Source organism: Nomascus leucogenys, chromosome 18 (genome assembly GCF_006542625.1).
Source record: "Nomascus leucogenys isolate Asia chromosome 18, Asia_NLE_v1, whole genome shotgun sequence".
Lineage (NCBI taxonomy): Eukaryota > Metazoa > Chordata > Mammalia > Primates > Hylobatidae > Nomascus > Nomascus leucogenys.
Window position 1 is genome coordinate 40446201 of NC_044398.1, and position 19985 is coordinate 40466185.

Consider the following 19985-nt stretch of genomic DNA (forward strand, 5'->3'; position numbering starts at 1 on the left):
GACAGCTGGTTCTCTGCACATTGGAACTTGTCCATGGGGCCTCCTTTAAGGGTCTTGCCTTCTTCCTCCCCTGTCATCCTCTCACTTTTCTCCCCTCTTCTCCCCCTTCCCTCATTTCCAACATAGGAGGATCCAAAGTGGGAATTCCCTCGGAAGAACTTGGTTCTTGGAAAAACTCTAGGAGAAGGCGAATTTGGAAAAGTGGTCAAGGCAACGGCCTTCCGTCTGAAAGGCAGAGCAGGGTACACCACGGTGGCCGTGAAGATGCTGAAAGGTACCTGCCAGGCACAGGCACAGTGCCCCTGAGGGAGTCTCCAGGGCGGGGAGTGGGTGAGGCCCCTCCTGACCAGCATGGGACCCTGAAGAGCCCCCATTGCTGATCTAGAGCGGCTGCAGTTGGGGGACCCCTACCATGGGCCACTTGGGCCTAGAGAAGCAGAACGAGGACTTTGCTCTCCCTGGAAGGCTCTAGAGGTGCTGCTGTGCCAGTGCCACTGAAGATCTAAGCTTTAAACTTTAAAAAGCCCTTTGATTTTGAGCTGACAGCTGTCTTCACTCCAGTCTGCCCCATTTATTCCTCTCAGCCCAGTGTCTCCTGGGGTCCTGGTGAAGAGACCACCAGTAGGGACTGGCCCTCAATCTCAAGAGACCCCCATGGGCCTGTCTCACCTGCATGCCCAGTCATGCCACAAGTTTGGCTCTCAATGGGCACATGCACGTACCCACACAGGCATGCGACTGCACTGAGTGGCCCCCTCTTCTGTGGCCAGGCCCCAGGTCTGTGGACAGCCAGGCTGAATGGTGGTGAGGGAGAGTGGTTGGTGTACACAACAATTATTTGCAGTAGTCGGGGGCTGCACAGCACAGGGTGCTTCCAGATGCCTACCCAGCCCCTCAGACTGGGTTCACCTCCAAGCCAGTAAAACCCCGGACTCTCCAGGGGCACAGGGAGACCCTTGGATTTCCATTGCAGCCATGCACAGCCCCAGGCTGCCCACACCTGGTCCAAGGGGTCCTGGGGCCCCAACTCCCAACTGTCCTCTCCCTTCCAGACAACCCTTCAGGGCAGAGGAGGTGGCACGGCACAGCCGGGCAGTGGGACAGCTGACCTGGGAGGGATGGCTTAGCCACGTGTTCTGACTCTTGGAATACCTTCAGGCCCAGGCACCTGCTGGGCATTCCAGCACAGCTCTGGCCACCATCGGGACGTGTGTGCTGGGCAGGTGATCCCTGTGGTGCCTCGTTCTCTTTCCATCATGCCTCTACAGTTAGACTCTCTGGGGAGTCATTCTGTTCATTAAGAATAAGCCAGAATGTCAGGTGTGCAGTGCACTGGTAACACTGTTTTATCTCAGGTGCTAATGGGGGTCTTCTTGGTAACTAACGGAGTGTGAGCTGCTGACGTGTGTGTGATGGATAGATCAGCAGCACGGGAGATGCCTGGGCTCCAGGCTGGCCATCTCAGATGGGAGCAGGAAATGGGGAGCCTGGTCGCGGTGTGTGGACCTCTTTCATAGCTCTCCACCTTCTCCAGGGCCTCTCCCCACAAGTGGGTGTGTGGGTACCCCTCACCTTTCCAGAAGCATTAATGCGGGGAATCTCTGTGGACCACTGTCTTCTAAAGACAACGACTACAGGAACATAATGCCACATACACAGGCCAAGCTCTGGGACACTCTGAGGAAAGATCCAGCATGTGTGGATGCTGGCTCCTCAGGGCGCTTCTTCCTCAGGGCAGATGAGGCCCCTGTCCACTGACCCCAAAGGCTGGGAGAAGCCTTAAGCAGCATCGTCTTTGCAGGCCTCTCTGTCTGAACTTGGGCAAGGTGATGCGGGTCCATCCTGACCCGGTATGGTCATGGAAGGGGCTTCCAGGAGGGATCGTTTGCAACCTGCTCTGTGCTGCATTTCAGAGAACGCCTCCCCGAGTGAGCTGCGAGACCTGCTGTCAGAGTTCAACCTCCTGAAGCAGGTCAACCACCCACACGTCATCAAATTGTATGGGGCCTGCAGCCAGGATGGTAAGGCCAGCTGCAGGGTGAGGTGGGCAACCACTGCACCCAGGCTGGGGGCTCCATACAGCCCTGTTCTCCCTCTTTCTCCCTTTCCCGACTGCTCCTGCCCTGTTTCCTGTTCTCCCTCTTTCTGGAAGCCTGGCTCAGGCCCCAGCCTGGAGCTTGTGTCTAGCTGAGTCCACGGGCTTGAGTGGTCACTTTCCATCAGAGGGGCCCCATGCTAGCGGCACTCCCTGGGCCCACAGGGCTACTCAGAGGTCTCTGGTATGACATTGCCATGTGTCCTCACCCAGTTCGTGGCTGGGCCCACGGGGCAGGGAGCTCTAGGGATGGACAGTGCATCCCGGGTACTAGGGTACCCTGGGTACCACAGGGCACTAGGTGTGCTGTGACCTCAGGTGACCCCAGCCCCGCCCTGCATGGCAGGAGCATTGTCACCATTTCTCAGATAAAGACCCAGGAGACCAGCCTGGTTTGTTGGTTTTACAAACCACCGCACTGCTCAGGGGCTTCCCAGCATGCGTGTGCGGGTGTGTGCGAGAGGAATAGGGAAACACCGGGAGCACGCAGCAGGCACTCTGGTCGGCACCAGTAGAGTTGGAGGCTGGGCCTGGGGCCGGACAGGCGGGAACAGGGAGCAGGCTGCATGCAGAGCCTAGCGCCAGGCAGGAACCCTTGCATCTGCGCAGGCCTCTGCCTCCATCAGCACCCCTAGCCTACACTGGGGCACGACCCAGGAGGCAAAAAGGCATGGAGTCCTAGCATCAGGGAGGGGTGCCTCCCAGGGCAGTGTCGCCTGCCTCAGGCACCTCGAGAAGGAGGCGCCCACATGAGCAGCAGGAGGCAGAGAGCAAGTGGTTCAAGAGAGAGCTGAGACTTCGAGGTCTCCGCTCTCCACAGAGCTGCAGCGGTGCTGCCTGAGGCAGGGCTGTGTCCGCCCCCTTACTCATTGGGTGGCCGGGCCTGGGGACCCTGCGGCCTCCCACCCTGGTTCCTGGAAGACCGGAGCTGCCTGACCCGCGCGCCCAGGGCCCCTTCTCTCTGCCCCCAGGCCCGCTCCTCCTCATCGTGGAGTACGCCAAATACGGCTCCCTGCGGGGCTTCCTACGCGAAAGCCGCAAAGTGGGGCCTGGCTACCTGGGCAGCGGAGGCAGCCGCAACTCCAGCTCCCTGGACGACCCAGATGAGCGGGCCCTCACCATGGGCGACCTCATCTCATTTGCCTGGCAGATCTCACGGGGGATGCAGTATCTGGCCGAGATGAAGGTGCGTGCGTATGGCTCTGCACCCAGCCAGCCCCGGCCAGGCCACAACCTGACCCACCACGCCCCTGCCGCCCACATGCTGGCCTGCCACGCCCCCACCATGCCACACTCTAGCCCACCACGCTTCTGCCACCCACACCCTGGCCTGCCACGCCCCCACCATGCCACACTCTAGCCCACCACACCCCTGCCATGGCTTGCCACACCATGGCTCACCATGCCCCTGCCATGCCACACCCCCAGCCCAGGTCTCACCAGGCTGCTATCCGGGCCACACACCACCCCTCCGCTGGTCACACCAGGCTGAGCCAGTGACCGCTGCTGCCTGGCCATGGCCTGAGGACTCGTGCTATTTTTCCTCGCAGCTCGTTCATCGGGACTTGGCAGCCAGAAACATCCTGGTAGCTGAGGGGCGGAAGATGAAGATTTCGGATTTCGGCTTGTCCCGAGATGTTTATGAAGAGGATTCCTACGTGAAGAGGAGCAAGGTGCCCAGTCCCGGGGATGAGACGGGGCTCCCAGGGATCCCAGGTGCACCACAGGGCAGGCAGTGCCCTTGGGACGCCTAGGAAAGATACCGAACATTAGTGGAGCTCTAAGCTTTTTATAGCCCTCACCCCAAATCTTTCTGACCCTGGGTCCCCAAGGACCCAATTAGAACTCCGCTGAGCCTCTGCCGTGTCCTTCTCCTCCAGGGCCTCCAGGGCACCCCTCCCCTGCAGCACACTGACCCGAGGCCCTTGCCGCACTTTTCAGAGGCCACCTCATGCTGCGGAACTAACAGTCCTCTTCTGCAGAATAAAGATCACCGTTCTGATGTGACCTTAGCTCTTTTCTCAGACAAGGGTGGGATGAAATTAGCAGGATCATCCTTCTTTGCAAAAAGGAATGAACTGCTTTACAAGTGAGGCTTCTCCTGCACAGGGGCCTTGGACACTGGGCTGGGTGAGTTTAGAGGCATAGGAACCCCCTGGACAGGATCCAGCAACGCAGCCCAGCTTTGTCCAAGTCTATGAAACAGGTAGTGGGCACCCTTGGGGACACCTGGTTCCCTACCATGGTCCTAGTCCCGGGACAACTGCCTTGGCCCTCTTAGTTTTTCTGCCCATGTCAGCCCCTCTCCTGCAGCCTCCCAGTGGCAGCCCAGGCAGGGCAAGTTCAGGGGGGGCTGCTCAAAAGCCATGCTGCCCAGACGTTCAGAGCAGACTCTGCTCAAAAAAGAAGAAGAAGAAGAAGAGGAAGAGGAAGGAGAAGGAGAAGGAGAAGGAGAAGGAGAAGGAGAAGGAGAAGGAGAAGGAGAAGGAGAAGGAGAAGAAGAAGAAGAAGAAGAAGAAGAAGAAGAAGAAGAAGAAGAAGAAGAAGAAGAAGAAGAAGAAGAAGAAGAGGAAGAGGAAGAAGAAGGAGAAAGAAAAAACACAAAAGGCAACTTCTATGATTCAGCTTTGCTCTGAGGGGTCTGGAGAAGCCATTTGTGTTGCCAGGGGTTGTGAGCTGTTCTGTTTCTTCTGGGGTTTCCCTTGTGACAGCAGATCTCAGAACTGCTGTGGGGGAAGTGGTAGGGGCTGGCCCCTGCCCTGTGGAGGGTGTGGACAGAGCCTTCCTGTTGATGCACTGGTCCTCCAGGGAGAGAAGCTGAAGGCATTCCTATACAAGGCGTGCAGGCTGCACTGTCACACACTGCTGCCAAGACAGCCACACTGCACTAAGGACATAAATCCCTAATGTGTTTAAGTAAAAGAAGTGACAGTAATGTTGTGTTACAACCCAAGGCACACATTTTAAAACTGGACTTGCACCTTCAGGCTTGTCTGTGGAGAAGCTGTTTCTCAAGCCACCCTGGAAAGGATTTGTTAGGTCAGACCCCAGCACTGATGAGGGATGTAGGGGGCTGGGGGCACTCATTCAGAGATACTAAAAGCACCCTGCAATACAATAAGAGAGAAAAAACAGCCTCCCCCAAGGCACACAGACAAATCCCTTCCCTCAAGGCTCCTTCAGTGTGGTAGCTGCTGGCAAAGTGCCCAACATGAAAACGCTAGATGTTGGTTTCCCAAACACATTGGCCCTCAGAACCCCAGGAGAGATCTTTCTGGGGGAGTTCCAGGCCCATGCATAGGGAAGCACTGCTCTGCACCACCAGCAGGCCTGTGGCATGTGACAAGCTGGCCCTGTGTGGCTGTGGGCGGGCAACTGACTCTCGCCAGCATCTCAGCAATCCCCAGGAGGTTCAGGCTGGAGCTCCAGCCCCTTCAAAGCTGTGTGTGGCCAGCTCTGTGCCCAGGAGTGTCTACAGCACTCCTCTGGTTACTGAAAGCTCAGGGATAGGGCCTGGCCTTCTCCTTCACCCCTCCTTCTTAGAGAGTTAGAGTAACTTCAATGTCTTTCTTCCATCCCCTCTTTAGGGTCGGATTCCAGTTAAATGGATGGCAATTGAGTCCCTTTTTGATCATATCTACACCACCCAAAGTGATGTGTAAGTGTGGGTGTTGCTCTCTTGGGGTGGGGGTTACAGAAACACCCTTATACGTGTAGTGGGGCCACGACGCCCGTCCATGCAGCTTGGCCAGGGAATTGCACTGGCCCTGAGCACCTGTCTGCAGTGCCAGCCCTCCGCAATGACCCCCTCACTGAGGGGCCTTCATGATGTATTCATGAGGAAAATGGCTGGGACAGGCCGGGCTGCAGTTCTGAAAGCTCCGGTGGAGCATGAGAGCAGAGCAGGTGGCCAGTAACCCAGCCTCCCCCGCCCTTGCCAGCCCCATGCTTCCCTCTGGGTCCCTTGGTGACTCACAGGCCCAGCCCAGCAGTTACCCTCCTGTGGTCCTGAGTAGGGCTTTGGGCTCAGGCAGAGCACCCAGTGACTTGCCCCCACCCACAAATGGAGCTTGGGGACTCCACCTGAAGATGGCCTTGTGTGAGTTTATAGATTTGTGTGCCCCAAACTGCTCAAAGGTGGAAGCCAAAATCTCATTCGTCCAGGTCCAACGACAAGAGCTGATCACTTTTAAAACACAGGATTCTTGCCTCTAAAGTGTTCTACAGTCAGCAGAGGTGTGATGTGCATCTCTTTTTTTGAGGGGGGAGGGGATAGGGTCTCACTCTGTCACCCAGGTTGGAGTGCAGTGGTGCAATCCTTGCTCACTGCAACCTCTACCTCCTGGGTTCAAGCGATTCCTGTGCCTCAGCCTCCTGAGTAGCTGGGATTACAGGCACGTGCCACCTCACCTGGCTCATTTTTTTGTGTTTTTTAGTAGGGACAGGGTTTCACCATGTTGGTCACACTGGTCTTGAATCCTGACCTCAAATGATCCGCCTACCTCAGCCTCCCAAAGTGCTGGGATTACAGGCGTGAGCCACCACACCTGGCCAACATGTGCATCTTAAATACTGTGGGCTGTGAATAAGCAATTGGACAACAGCTTTCCGATTACATAAGCTGACTGTAGGCTAGTTGGAAAAGGCAGAGAAAAGCATAAAGAAGAGACTGAATGTCACTGGACCACACTGCCCAGTGACCTCTGGCTGCCCTCTGGTGTGCTCTGTGATGTGCACATGTATACTTTTTATTGCCCTAACTGGGCTCATGCGATGCTGTTTTGTGATATGATTTTGTTCCCATTGCAAAGCAAGTTTCCTTCACAGTTAAAATGTTTTCCTATAGCTTTTTTTCCTTCTAAGATTTTATGAAACTTTCCAAGCACATAGAAATGGTAAAAGAACTATACAAGGCACTCTGAGTCTGGTGGTCTGCATTCTCACCCCTTTAAGTGTGAGAATCTTAAGAATGATTAAGATTAATTCATGACATTAATTAATTAATGTCTCATTAATTCATTAGTCATGAATTCATCTTAAGCTTCATGTGTCCCTCGTGGGTGTGGCTGCTCTGATGGGAGTGGCTTGGGCAGGGACTTCAGCTTCATGGAGTAGGGGCCAGGCAGGCAGGCAGCCCTTCCCCACCTTCATGCTACATCCATCTGAGCAGCCAGACCCAGGCTGACATCTGTGAGCATCTGTGCTTGGAGCCGACAGGGTCAGCAGGTGCTTGGTGGTGGGGGTGGATATCTGGGCCCCCCGGAGGGCGCTGTGAGGGCCAGATGGAGCCACTCGCTGGTCCTCTCGCTCTCTGCAGATGGTCTTTTGGTGTCCTGCTGTGGGAGATTGTGACCCTAGGGGGAAACCCCTATCCTGGGATTCCTCCTGAGCGGCTCTTCAACCTTCTGAAGACCGGCCACCGGATGGAGAGGCCAGACAACTGCAGCGAGGAGATGTGAGCAGGGACCGGCTTTGGCCCAGCCTCACTTGGGAAGGGAGGGTACACCTGTGTGCATTCCCTCCCCATCCAGAGCAGCCCCAGGAGAAACCAGGAGAAGTAGGGGATGGGGAGTGGGCAGGGCAGATGCTCTCTCTAAGAGAGCCATCCTTGGGTGTGGCAGTAGATGCTGGGGGTCCTACCCCACTGAGGGCTGGTGGGCTTCCTAGAGGGTCTTATAAAAATGAGCGAGAGCAGAGACTGGTGCAATACAAGCTCGAGGGCTGAGAGCTGTCCCAGCAGGACACTTGGGGAGGAGCTGGTAATTCCAGATGGCCCAGGGGGCACATGTTAAGGGGTGTCTGAGTGGAGGTGCAGAGCCAGGCAGGGGTAGCCTGGGCTGCAACATGAGAGGTTGAAGCCTTTACACTCTCGGGGGAGATGGTCTTAGAAACCAGGCTGAGAACAGATGAGAAAGGGCTGCCCAGAGGCAGAGATGCATGGTACATGCATTCCACAGAGTGTGCACACTGCTGGGGCGTGGAGGGGTCATGCTGGGCCAAGAAGCCAGGTACCGCCTCCCTGGGCCCCCAGCTGGTGGCCAGCTGGAGTGCTGTGGTCTGCCTGGGCACCCAGGCAAGCAAGGACAGTGCAGGACAGACGTGTGATTGCCAAAGGTTCTTGTTTGTCTGTCTCCACACCTAAAAGCCCTCAATCAATTCATCCTTCTTGAGAGTTTTAAGGACTGGCACTTCTCAGCTGCCAGAGCAGGCATAGTATCCAGTGAGCTGTTTACCAGTGTCTTTGCAAGGGAAGTAAAAATGAATCTCCCTTGGAGGGAAGGGAAGCCTGTAGGATTCTGGACCACAGCTCTGGGAGACCTGAGCACAGTGGCCCACGGGCTGGGATCCTGCAGACAGGCCATGCCCCAGTCCCACGAGGCTCAGAGATGTCAGCAATGAAGAAATAGCTTTGGAGTTGGAGACAGAGCACACTGGGCCCAGGATGCAGGGCAGGGTGCGGTGGCTGTGTTGGGCTGTCCTTCTGAGACCTGGCCCTGCTTGGATCATATTGGCCTGTCTGCTCTTCCCACCAGGTACCGCCTGATGCTGCAATGCTGGAAGCAGGAGCCAGACAAAAGGCCGGTGTTTGCGGACATCAGCAAAGACCTGGAGAAGATGATGGTTAAGAGCAGAGTGAGTGCCTGGGGTCAATTCCCACAAGCTGAAAGTGGCATGGGGAGACTCCAGTCTCACCCCAGGGCAGTAGTTTTAGCCCTCAGAGTTCCCAGTGCAGGGCCACAGTGGAATTGTGCAGAGAGAGACAGTCATGCTCTCCCCTGTGTGCAGACAGCAGATTGAACCCTTCTCAGGCCAGGCCGCCTGGGCTTCTTTTCAAGTCATGAAGAAACCAAGATTCTTGACATTTAGGAAGAGCTCTCTACAGACAGGCATGGGAGGAAAATATTCCAAAGCCAAAAAAATAGTTTTCCATAATGGAAAATGAGAAAGTTGAGTTAAAGCAAGTGCCCAAAATTCAGATGCCCAGAGGGGAGTCCGGCTCAGGGAGGGCAGTGAGTAAGGAGCAGTGAAGACTGTGGCAAACAGCCAGCCCCCTCCAAAGGGTTCCTTGCTGGAGTACCTGTGGCCTGCAGAAAAAGGAGCCAGGAATGGGCCAGGTCTTCTGAATTTTACGAGGTTTATGTTGTCTCCCAGTTTTTATTGTTAACAATTCACTTAAATTTCCCAGAGCCGAACGTAGGCCAAACAAACCATATTGGGGGGTGGCCAGAGTCAGCCTGTGTGCCTGGAAGTACAGTTTGTGAGGTCTATACATTTTCAACCAGTATTCATCAGGCAGCTGATAGGACCCATACTGTGTCTCAGAGGCCAGGAATGCAAAGAAACAAGACCAGCACAGCCCTGCCCTCACGGGGTTTACACACAGGCCTTGTCTTAACATTGGCATATTTACTGAGCTGTCACTTCTTCAGACTTGGATAGTGGGATGCAGGACCTAGGACCCCGTAGGAGAACTTCACATCACTGTCTCGCTTGGATGAAAACTCCAAGTCCTGAGAATGCAGGGTTGTTCAAAACAGAAGTGATCACTGGTGCTGGCCTTCCTAGAACAGTGCTGAGAAACAGCCAGGAAAACCCTGGGCCCCTCTGCACATTCAAGCTAGGCATTGAAAGGAGCAGATGCCAGTGGCCCCTCGTGCTGGGGAGCCTGTGCCTGTAGCAGGGTCCTGTGCACCCTGACAGTGCTGTCAGATTTCAGAACTCAGCCCTGACATGACATTCTAGATGGCAGGGGTCCTTGGGGAAAGCTGGAAAACATCCTGCAGGCTGGGGCTGCGTCCTGGCATGTGGCTGCAGTGGGCTCCCCCAGAGCCCAAGGGTTTGTCAGCAGGCTGGTTCCCTGCTGCCCGTCTCCAGGTTGGGCCAGGGGCAGCTGGATGAGGTGTCCCCCAGGGCTGCCCTCCAGGCCCTGGAGATAAGACGCTGAGGGAGCACATTTCTGTCCCCAGGGAGGTGACTTTCCAGGGGAAGAGACAGAATAGACAACACCCAGGGGAGCGATGGGGACCTCAGGGCAGGACCAGGCAAGCCAGGAGTCCTGGGAATCAGCGCAGCCTGGCCCTGGTCTCTTGGAGAGGCCAGGAGATTGGTGCCAGGTGGAGACACAGCCAGAGCCTCTGCCCTGGGGGTGGCGGGGGGCCTGAGTTGTGTCTAGTCGTGGCGCATGGCTTGGAGTGACCGGCCATCTCTTTCTTCCAGGACTACTTGGACCTTGCGGCGTCCACGCCGTCTGACTCCCTGCTTTATGATGACGGCCTCTCAGAGGAGGAGACACCGCTGGTGGACTGTAATAATGCCCCCCTCCCTCGAGCCCTCCCTTCCACATGGATTGAAAACAAACTCTATGGTAGAATTTCCCATGCATTTACTAGATTCTAGCACCGCTGTCCCCTCTGCACTATCCTTCCTCTCTGTGATGCTTTTTAAAAATGTTTCTGGTCCGAACAAAACCAAAGTCTGCTCTGAACCTTTTTATTTGTAAATGTCTGACTTTGCATCCAGTTTACATTTAGGCATTTTTGCAACTATGTTTTTCTAAAAGGATGTGAAAATAAGTGTAATTACCACACTGCCCAGCGACTTAGGATGGTAGAGGAAAAAACAGATCAGGGCGGAACTCTCAGGTGAGACCAAGAACAGGCTGAATAAGGCATTTCTGGGGTGGGAATCAAGTCATAGTACTTCTACTTTAACTAAGTGGATAAATTTACAAATCTGGGGAGGTATTCAGTTGAGAAAGGAGCCGCCAGCACCACTCAGCCTGCACTGGGAGCACAGCCAGGTTCCCCCAGACCCCTCCTGGGCGGGCGAGTGCCTCCCAGAGGCCACCTGGGACTGGCGATCAGCCACTGGCCAAGCCTCAGCCCCATTCCCAGCCGCATGTCCTCCATCAGGGGCAGCAAGGTTGCAGGAGCTGGCCGGCCCTGGGAGGACGCACCCCCACTGCTGTTTTCACATCCTTTGCCTTACCCACCTTCAGGACGGTTGTCACTTACGAAGTCAGTGCTAAAGCTGGAACAGTTGCTTTTTGAAAGAACATAGTCTGTGGTGCTGTGGTCTTGCAATGGACAGTAAATATGGTTCTTGCCAAAACTCCTTCTTTTGTCTTCGATTAAATACTTGAAATTTTTTTCTGTTTCCTAACTTCATCATTGATTGTTTGAAATCTTGGAGTTTCAAGCATTTTTTCAAGCTGAGACGGTTCCTTTTGCATGCCTCCTGACTCACTGACTCCTCACTGGCTTTGTGTCTAGTGCCACACTCCATTTGTGCTGACGATGCTATGAGGCTGGCCCGCGTGCGCCCTCGATTTGGAAGGTCCTCTTCTCCGTTGTAGGCTCAGACAACAGACGAGTGCCTCCTTTATGTTAGAGAATGTTTTGTAGAACGTTCCTGCTGCAGTAAGCCATTGAGTGCAGCAGTGTGCTGTTGCCCTACACTGCCTTAGAAAAAGAGTTAAGCAGTTTGACAAATATACATCAGATTTGAGAGTCTCAAGCTCATAAAAGTCAAAATTGGTAGTGTCTGTTAAGTTACATTTACCAAGAGAGCACATGATATTTCCCCTAACTATAACAGTGTTTTTGGAAACCTGGAGCACAAAACCATTAATATAATTGGCATAGAAACTACGAGTTTGGTTTGAACATCAAAGGGAGTTTTGCCAAGGCCTTACTGTCTGCACTTGAAGTTTTGGTTCTTCAGTGCAGAACAAATGATCTGTTTTCATTTTTAGGCATGTCAGACCCGAACTGGCCTGGAGAGAGTCCTGTACCACTCACGAGAGCTGATGGCACTAACACTGGGTTTCCAAGATATGCAAATGATAGTGTATATGCTAACTGGATGCTTTCACCCTCAGCGGCAAAATTAATGGACACGTTTGATAGTTAACATTTCTTTGTAAAAGGTAATGGACTCACAAGGGGAAGAAACATGCTGAGAATGGAAAGTCTACCGGCCCTTTCTTTGTGAACGTCACATTGGCCGAGCCATGTTCAGTTCCCAGGTGGCAGACTTGTTTTTGGTAGTTTAACTTCCAAGGTGGTTTTACTTCTGATAGCCGGTGATTTTCCCTCCTAGCAGACATGCCACACCGGGTAAGAGCTCTGAGTCTTAGTGGTTAAGCATTCCTTTCTCTTCAGTGCCCAGCAGCACCCAGTGTTGGTCTGTGTCCATCAGTGACCGCCAACATTCTGTGTTCACACATGTGGATCCACCACTTACTACCTGGTGTATGAAACTGGACCTGAACTGTTGGATTTTTCTAGTTGCGGCCAAACAAGGCAAAAAAATTTAAACATGAAGCACACACACAAAAAAGGCAGTAGGAAAAACACTGGCCCAGATGACCTGTCCTTATTCAGAATGAGAGCCTGGGGGGATCCTGGGGGTAGTGTCAATGCCCCTCCAGGGCTGGAGGGGAAGAGGGGACCCGAGGATGGGCCTGGGCTCAGTATTCGAGATCTTGAGAATGATTTTTTTAAATCATGCAACCTTTCCTTAGGAAGACATTTGGTTTTCATCATGATTAAGATGATTCCTAGATTTAGCACAATGGAGAGATTCGATGCCATCTTTACTATGTGGATGGTGGTATCAGGGAAGAGGGGTCACAAGACACATTTGTCCCCCGGGCCCACCACATCTTCCTCATGTGTTCGGTACTGAGCAACCACTACCCCTGATGAGAACAGTATGAAGAAAGGGGGCTGTTGGAGTCCCAGAAATGCTGACAGCAGAGGCTTTGCTGCTGTGAATCCCACCTGCCACCAGCCTGCAGCACACCCCACAGCCAAGTAGAGGCGAAAGCAGTGGCTCATCTTACCTGTTAGGAGCAGGTAGGGCTTGTACTCACTTTAATTTGAATCTTATCAAATTTGATTAATTTGAATCTTATCAAAGGGACAGGCTAGCTAGCTGTGTTAGAAGTAGCAATGACAATGACCAAGGACTGCTACACCTCTGATTACAATTCTGATATGAAAAAGATAGTGTTTGGCTCTTATAGAGCCTGTGTGAAAGGCCCATGGATCAGCTCTTCCTGTATTTGTAATTTAACGCTGCTACAAGACGTTTCTGTTTCTTAGATTCTGACCATGACTCATAAGCTTCTTGTCATTCTTCATTGCTTGTTTGTGGTCACAGATGCACAACGCTCCTCCAGTCTTGTGGGGGCAGCTTTTGGGAAGTCTCAGCAGCTCTTCTGGCTGTGTTGTCAGCACTGTAACTTCGCAGAAAAGAGTCGGATTACCAAAACACTGCCTGCTCTTCAGACTTAAAGCACTGATAGGACTTAAAATAGTCTCATTCAAATACTGTATTTTATATAGGCATTTCGCAAAAACAGCAAAATTATGGCATTTTGTGAGGCCAAGGCTTGGATGCGTGTGTAATAGAGCCTTATGGTGTGTGTGCACACACCCAGAGGGAGAGTTTGAAAAATGCTTATTGGACACGTAACCTGGCTCTAATTTGAGCTGTTTTTCAGATACACTGTGATAAGTTCTTTTACAAATATTTATAGACATGGTAAACTTTTGGTTTTCAGATATGCTTAATGATAGTCTTACTAAATGCAGAAATAAGAATAAACTCTCTCAAATTATTAAAAATGCCTACACAGTAAGTGTGAATTGCTGCAACAGGTTTGTTCTCAGGAGGGTAAGAATTCCAGGTCTAAACAGCTGACCCAGTGATGGGGAATTTATCCTTGACCAATTTATCCTTGACCAATAACCTAATTGTCTATTCCTGAGTTATAAAAGTCCCCATCCTTATTAGCTCTATTGGAATTTTCATACACGTATATGCAGAAGTTACTAAGTATTAAGTATTACTGAGTATTAAGTAGTAATCTGTCAGTTATTAAAATTTGTAAAATCTATTTATGAAAGGTCATTAAACCAGACCGTGTTCCTTTTTTTGTAATCAAGGTGACTAAGAAAATCAGTTGTGTAAATAAAATCATGTATCATAAAATGTGTAAACTTTTTTTTCTTTTTAACATTCTAGTTGGAAAGAACAGATTTCTGATTTTGTAGTTTCCAAACAATATTTAAAACATCACAAAGAATTCTATCACGATAACCACTGAGGCATCAATAGTGGTCGAGGACTAGGGGCTACGGTGACATCGCTGGTTTATCTGGTACATTTGCATGTGAATAGACACATTGATAGAAACTGAAAAACTCAGCTAACTCCACTGTTCAAGGAATCCCTTCCTTAAAGGTGTCCATCCCTAGAACAAAGCAGCAGCCAGTGTCAAGTTTAGGTCTTCACAGTTCTCTAGTAATTTGCTTGTTGCTGATCTTTTGAAGTTGGCCTTAGAGCTGTGGGAGACAGAATATAAAATGCCGAGTCCTGAGGAAAGCCATTAGAAGTGTGAGGGAAAATGCTGTCCTGAACCACCATGAAGCCTGACACACTCACTGCTTCTGTTTATGTCTACCCCGAGGAATTCTCTGGGCTTCTCATGCCGGGCTTGGAGCTGGTGGGTCAGTGGGCAAACGGGAGTTGTTGTCAACATCAGTCTCATCTGCGATTGCATTGTGTCAGATGCCAGGGGCCTGTGTCACACGTATACACGTGTGTACACGTGGGCCTTTGCATGCCTCATCAGGTGGTGTACACGCAGGCCTTTGCACGCCTCGCCCAGTGCCCGCCCCAGGCCCACGAGGCCCCACCTCCCAGCCGTGGGTGCCTGTGTCTGCTCACGGCTTCCTCCTTCAACCTGGACGACAGGGGCTGGAAGTGAACATAATCTCCAGAGCCAGCTGTTTGCTGTAGCCTTTACCTCTGAAAGTAGAAATCTACGCCAAGAAAAGTTAATACTAAAAGCCACCCCTAATGTAGACTCTACATTAGGACTATTTGTGTGTGTATGTTTGCTGTTTTATTTTCCCCTAAAAACACATTTTCTGCCAACCTTCACGAAGGATTTCTTCCCACCATAAGGCCAGCTTATGTGGGCAGAAATCTAGTTGAATGTGCCTGAGAACAGGGCTTGAACAAATACTTCATATACAAAAGAAATTTTGAAGGGAAAGCATAATTTCTAACATAAAGAAAGCCTCTCCCACAGGCAGGCGGAGCAGTTAGTGGTGCCTCTCCCTGCCTGGGGTGCGTTCACGCATAGTGTCTGGCACACCTTGTTTTACTGCTCTTTGCTTTATTGCGTTTTTCACAAATTGAAGTTTTGTGGCAATGCTGAGTCATCAAGAAAGTCTATCAGGGCCATTCTTCCAACAGCCCACACTCACTTCATGTCTCTCTATCAGTACTGTTAAGCAATAAAGTATCTTTAAACCAAGGTACGTACGTTGTTTTTTAGACATAGTGCTGTCACACACTTAACAGACTCCAGTACAGTGTGAGTGTAACTTTTATATGCACTGGGAAACCAAGAGACTTGTGTGGCTCACTTATTTGGGATCTTCAATCTTTGCTTTACTGGGGTGGTCTGGAACAGTATCTCTGAGGTTCACCTGTGTTTAGTGGTCCTCACAACTGGGGGGTGGTTCTAGGAAGTCCTAGGGAATCCTAACCTCTGTGGCCCTGAAAAAGGTGGAAAGGTGGGTCTGCAGGGTGCATGCAGCAGTGTGCGTGGCCCCTCGCGTCTTCCAAGTGAAGATGCTCCAGGTGCATGTCCTAGGCTTGTGCACCTGCAGGGAAAGCACCCGCTCTGCCAGGGCTGCCTGCTGTGGCCCTGTCCCTTCTCCATGGCAGCAGCCTTGACCAAAACTGTGTAGAGTCTCCCACCTCTTCAGGGAGCTGGGACTCAGGAAGGATCATCTTAGCTGAGGTCATAAGAACCTGCATGTAGAGAACTTTTCTGCGTGGGGCCACTACCGTGTCCTGCTGCTGAGGCCAGGTAATGGCCGTCTGAGGCCTGCAAGGGCAGGCTGCTCCCAGGAGTTAAGGAGGCAAACACTCTGAACACCCTGGAGAAATCACAGTTTATCTTTGCAACTACAAATTTGAGTGCTGTGTCAAGTGACCAGGTATTTTTGCAGATGTCTCTGAGGTGTTAAATCACAGGACCTGGCCAAGCGAGATCTCTCAGCTGGACCCTGGGCAGGAGATCCTTTATGGAGGCACATCTCACTGTGGGGGCTGCAGAAATGTGAAGGTCAGCATGGAGGGAGCTTGTGGTCTGAAACTACCCCAGCCACTGTGACTACCACACTAGGAGAGATCATAAACCTGCATCCTCTCAGATGACAGTGAGCAGTTCAAGCTAAACATGTGTTGGTAAGCAAGGTAAGTGAATTCTAAAGCTAAAAAAAATCATTTTTCATTTTTTGAGAAGGAAACAAGTTTGATATTTCATACACAGACAATATTTACCATGCAGACTGTCGATTTCTTGAATAAAAATATGAAATTCATTTAAAACATTGAAGTTTTTGTGTATTTTTGTCAATGTAAACAGAAGAGCAACCTATTTCTTTGCTGCTCGATTTTCTCACCTGCACATCAATCCTTTTCTGTACTCTCCCATGGAAGAAGGGGTCTCTGGGGGCAAGAGACTTTGGTCAGAGGACTGCAGGGAGCCAGGCAGCACCCATGTCTTGGAGCCTCCACTCTCCCTAGGGCGTGTGCCTTGCTCCCTATTTTGTGTCTTTCGTCTGGGAGTTTTCAAGAGCTTGAGAATTTTTCCTGGAGACTCTGGCCACAGGGCCTGAAGCTCTTAGATTGCTCAGAACCCCATGGTAAAGGAGCACACTGAGGGTTTGGGGGACTTCAGTGTCTGGGAAGAAAAGTAAGATCATAGCAAATGATTTCTAAAAATAAGAATGACACCAAGGATGGAAGAGCTCTAGTGTTTCACAAGACAGTCACTGGAAAAAGTACAGGAAGTGTGGTTGGACACTATTTTTAAAGAGATATTCACACAATTACCTATAATCTTTAACTTTGTAGAAATAAGCAAAGGCTACCCATATAAGAACCCATAGGAGCCATTGGTTCTGAACTTGCTGTAGCAAGAGAGTCAACCAGCATCACTTACTTTTGGCAGACACTCAAAGGCAGGCAGAGGAGTGGTAAAGCCGTATAGTAAAAAATACAAGGTGGGGAGGGTGAGGAGAAGCCTTCAGGGATGCTGCGATTGGGGCCTGCTGGCCTGGGGAAGCTGGAGGCAGCTAACCAGGAGGAGGGCCTCTTATGTGATTGGTTTGGGGGACACAGGTGGCTTTCTCTGGTTAGTTCAGCAGGCAAAAAATAGGGAAGCTTGCAGTTCCTGACCAAGTCCTAACCATTCTGGGATAATTGTTGCAGAGGCTGTGGTTTGGCTTTCTGGCTAGTTCTGCAGAGAATCTGATTCAAATCTTCTGGCCATATGTGGTCTGGCCATTGTCTGTTTGCATGTTCAGTCTCTTAGTCCCCCTTGTTGGTCATTTTCTTGTTTGTAAAAGGTTGGCCAACTCAAGGAAGTCTAGAGATCCAGCTCTTCACTGCTCAGAGATTATTCAATTGTCTCTCTGGTCAACTGTATTGTGAGATCTTGATCCTTCTGTTGTTGTAGCATCATAGTGCTCATTTGACAAGAATGGGATGCAGTGGAACATCAGGACCACTATGACAGAAACAAGAGCAACTGTCCCTTTGAGACGCTTTGAACGCAAACCTCAACTGATCAATGCAGGCCAAAAGCAAATCCCATATAGGCCATGAGGATCAACCTTAGAAAGCCAAATAGCTTTTGCCTCAAGTTGATGTGTGACCTGTTCTACCTTCTCTGTTTCACTGATCCAGGTGCAGTATTAGCAGTGGCAGAGGCCATCACCAACCAACAAGAAATCTACAGCAATGAGACTGTCCATCACTACTCATGCCAATGAGTTGAGACTGATAGGTGCCCCATCTAGGGAAGAAGTGGCATTGCTAATGACTTCTGCCAGGGTTAATGATAAGTTTATGACAACAGGATTCCCACAGATGAGAACATTGCTCTGATTGTTTGCATAAACAATGAGTAACTCTCCAGTTAGAGTGCTGAATAACCAAGGGTGATGTTACGGTTTTTGTAGTTTTACACCAACCGGTTTGTGGTAAATCGTTACAGCAACCCTAGGAAAACCAACGCACCATTTGTATGTATGGTTAATGCATGGCAGATGTTTAAAGGTATTGCAGGATATTGGTGCTTTTCCTTTCCCCAGTGCACCTCATTGATCTGAAGTGAGGGATTTTTCTTTTTGTCTTGATTTTTGTTTTCTAAGATTGAACAATCTTTTTTTCCCAGTGTCCCTTCTGTTTACAGTATCTATAAGTGCCCTTGTCAGTAGCTGACTGGTTGGGGAGGGGCCACCCAGCTGTTTGATCAGCAGGGCCACAAGTTAATTTTGGGTCCTGTCTTATTTTTGTTCTAAAGCACTTTTAAAATGTCTGGCAGGTGTTGTAGTTCAGGTTAAGGGGCTATTTCCCATTCTCATTTCTGTTTTTGATTAGGTCTCCGATTTCAGATTTAGCTCCTTGACAACAAGCAATGAAAGGGCCACTTTCTAGACTCCCAAATGGTACAATGTATTTTCTAGCCTATCCCAAAAAAACCTCCTGCAGGTTTTTTTTTGTTTGTTTTTTTGTTTTTTTTGGCATGACACTGGATTATGGTCTAATCTTTTTTTGGGGGGGAATGTTTGCGGTATGGCTTTTAGAAGACTTTGCCCTATGTTTTGAGCCTCTTTGTTAACTCTCAATTTTATTGTGGACAGTGGGATCCTAGGATCCCTTTTGGGGGAGTCTAGTCAACTTTTGCCATTCAGGATTTAGCATGCAAGGTTCTGGTCAATGTGTACAAGTTCATATGGGTTAGGTAACACTGGGTCACATGCTTCTCCCCGCCGCTTCGCGATAGGGTCTTGCTCTGCCACCAAGGCTACAGTGCAGTGGTGCAATCATGGCTCACTGCAGCCTCGACCTCCTGGGCTCAAGTGATCCTCCCATATGAGCCTCTTGAGTAGTTAGGACTACAGGCACGCACCACCATGCCTGGGTTTTTTTTTTTCCATAGAGATGGAGATCTCACTATGTTGCTCAGGCTGGTCTCAAACTTGTAGGCTCAGGCACTCCTCACTGATTCACCTTCCAAAATGATGGGATTACAGGTGTGAGCCATAGTGCCTGGCCAAAGTATTCTTAATTATTTTATGAATAGTTGCTGATCTTGCCTGGGTTTGGGGAAATCCTTAATTATGGTTATTAATTTGGCTTGGGTCTAAGGTTTAAATTCCACAGTTGTCTGTATATGGGGCTCATGGAGGAACAGGCCTTCTGAGAGGCAGCTGGCATCCTGGGGTCATAGGAGGGTTGTTGTGAAAGGGCAGGGATCTGGACAAGAGGAAGAGAAGGGAAGTGTGGACAGATGTGTGGAAGGGAAGAGATCAGGATAAGGGGGAGAAGAGGGAGAGCTGTATTAGGGAAGCAAATGGATGATAAGCAGGAGAAGGATTTACTAGGAAAATGAGTCTAGGTTGTTGCTGCTTAAATTTGCCAAATCGCTCATTAGCTTTAGCCAAAGAGTCTTTCAGGGAAGCACTTTTTGAATCAGAATATCATTTGGAGACCTCTGACTACCAATCAAAAAAAGGCTGCTCATTGGGCCTGAGAAATCTTATTCTCTTTCATTTCTAAGGCGTCTCTCAAATGAGCAATTTTGTTCAAGTTAGATGTTCTCCAAATAAGCTCTTCACCAAATCAACCTTGGTGAAGTTAATGCTTTTCAGAGATGGGCATAAGAATTAGAATTATTAAGAGAGTATATGTAAGAAGCAGGAGTTTTTCCTGGAGGAGGAGAAGATTTAAACTTAGACAACACCATGAATGCTAGCTGGTAAGGCTGGTGAGAAATGGAATGTTTGTGTCT

At 50.5% G+C, this 19985-nt stretch overlaps 1 protein-coding gene across 4 annotated transcripts in view; it reads left to right on the forward strand.

The window, feature by feature from the left end:
• The window catches only part of RET (ret proto-oncogene), a 53536-nt gene extending 39441 nt beyond the window's left edge, over positions 1-14095 (forward strand). For 2 of the 4 annotated variants that reach the window (XM_003271158.1, XM_030798525.1), the window contains 9 exons: positions 127-274; positions 1914-2021; positions 3067-3281; positions 3646-3768; positions 5683-5753; positions 7413-7550; positions 8629-8728; positions 10313-10460; positions 11850-14095. In XM_003271158.1, coding sequence (XP_003271206.1) covers positions 127-274; positions 1914-2021; positions 3067-3281; positions 3646-3768; positions 5683-5753; positions 7413-7550; positions 8629-8728; positions 10313-10460; positions 11850-12007 — 1209 coding nt within the window. In that variant the 3' untranslated portion in view covers positions 12008-14095. The remainder of the gene's footprint in view (positions 1-126; positions 275-1913; positions 2022-3066; positions 3282-3645; positions 3769-5682; positions 5754-7412; positions 7551-8628; positions 8729-10312; positions 10461-11849) is intronic. The other 2 variants (XR_004026753.1, XM_030798524.1) reach the window with 2 other exon arrangements.
• The last annotated feature ends 5890 nt before the right edge of the window (positions 14096-19985 follow it).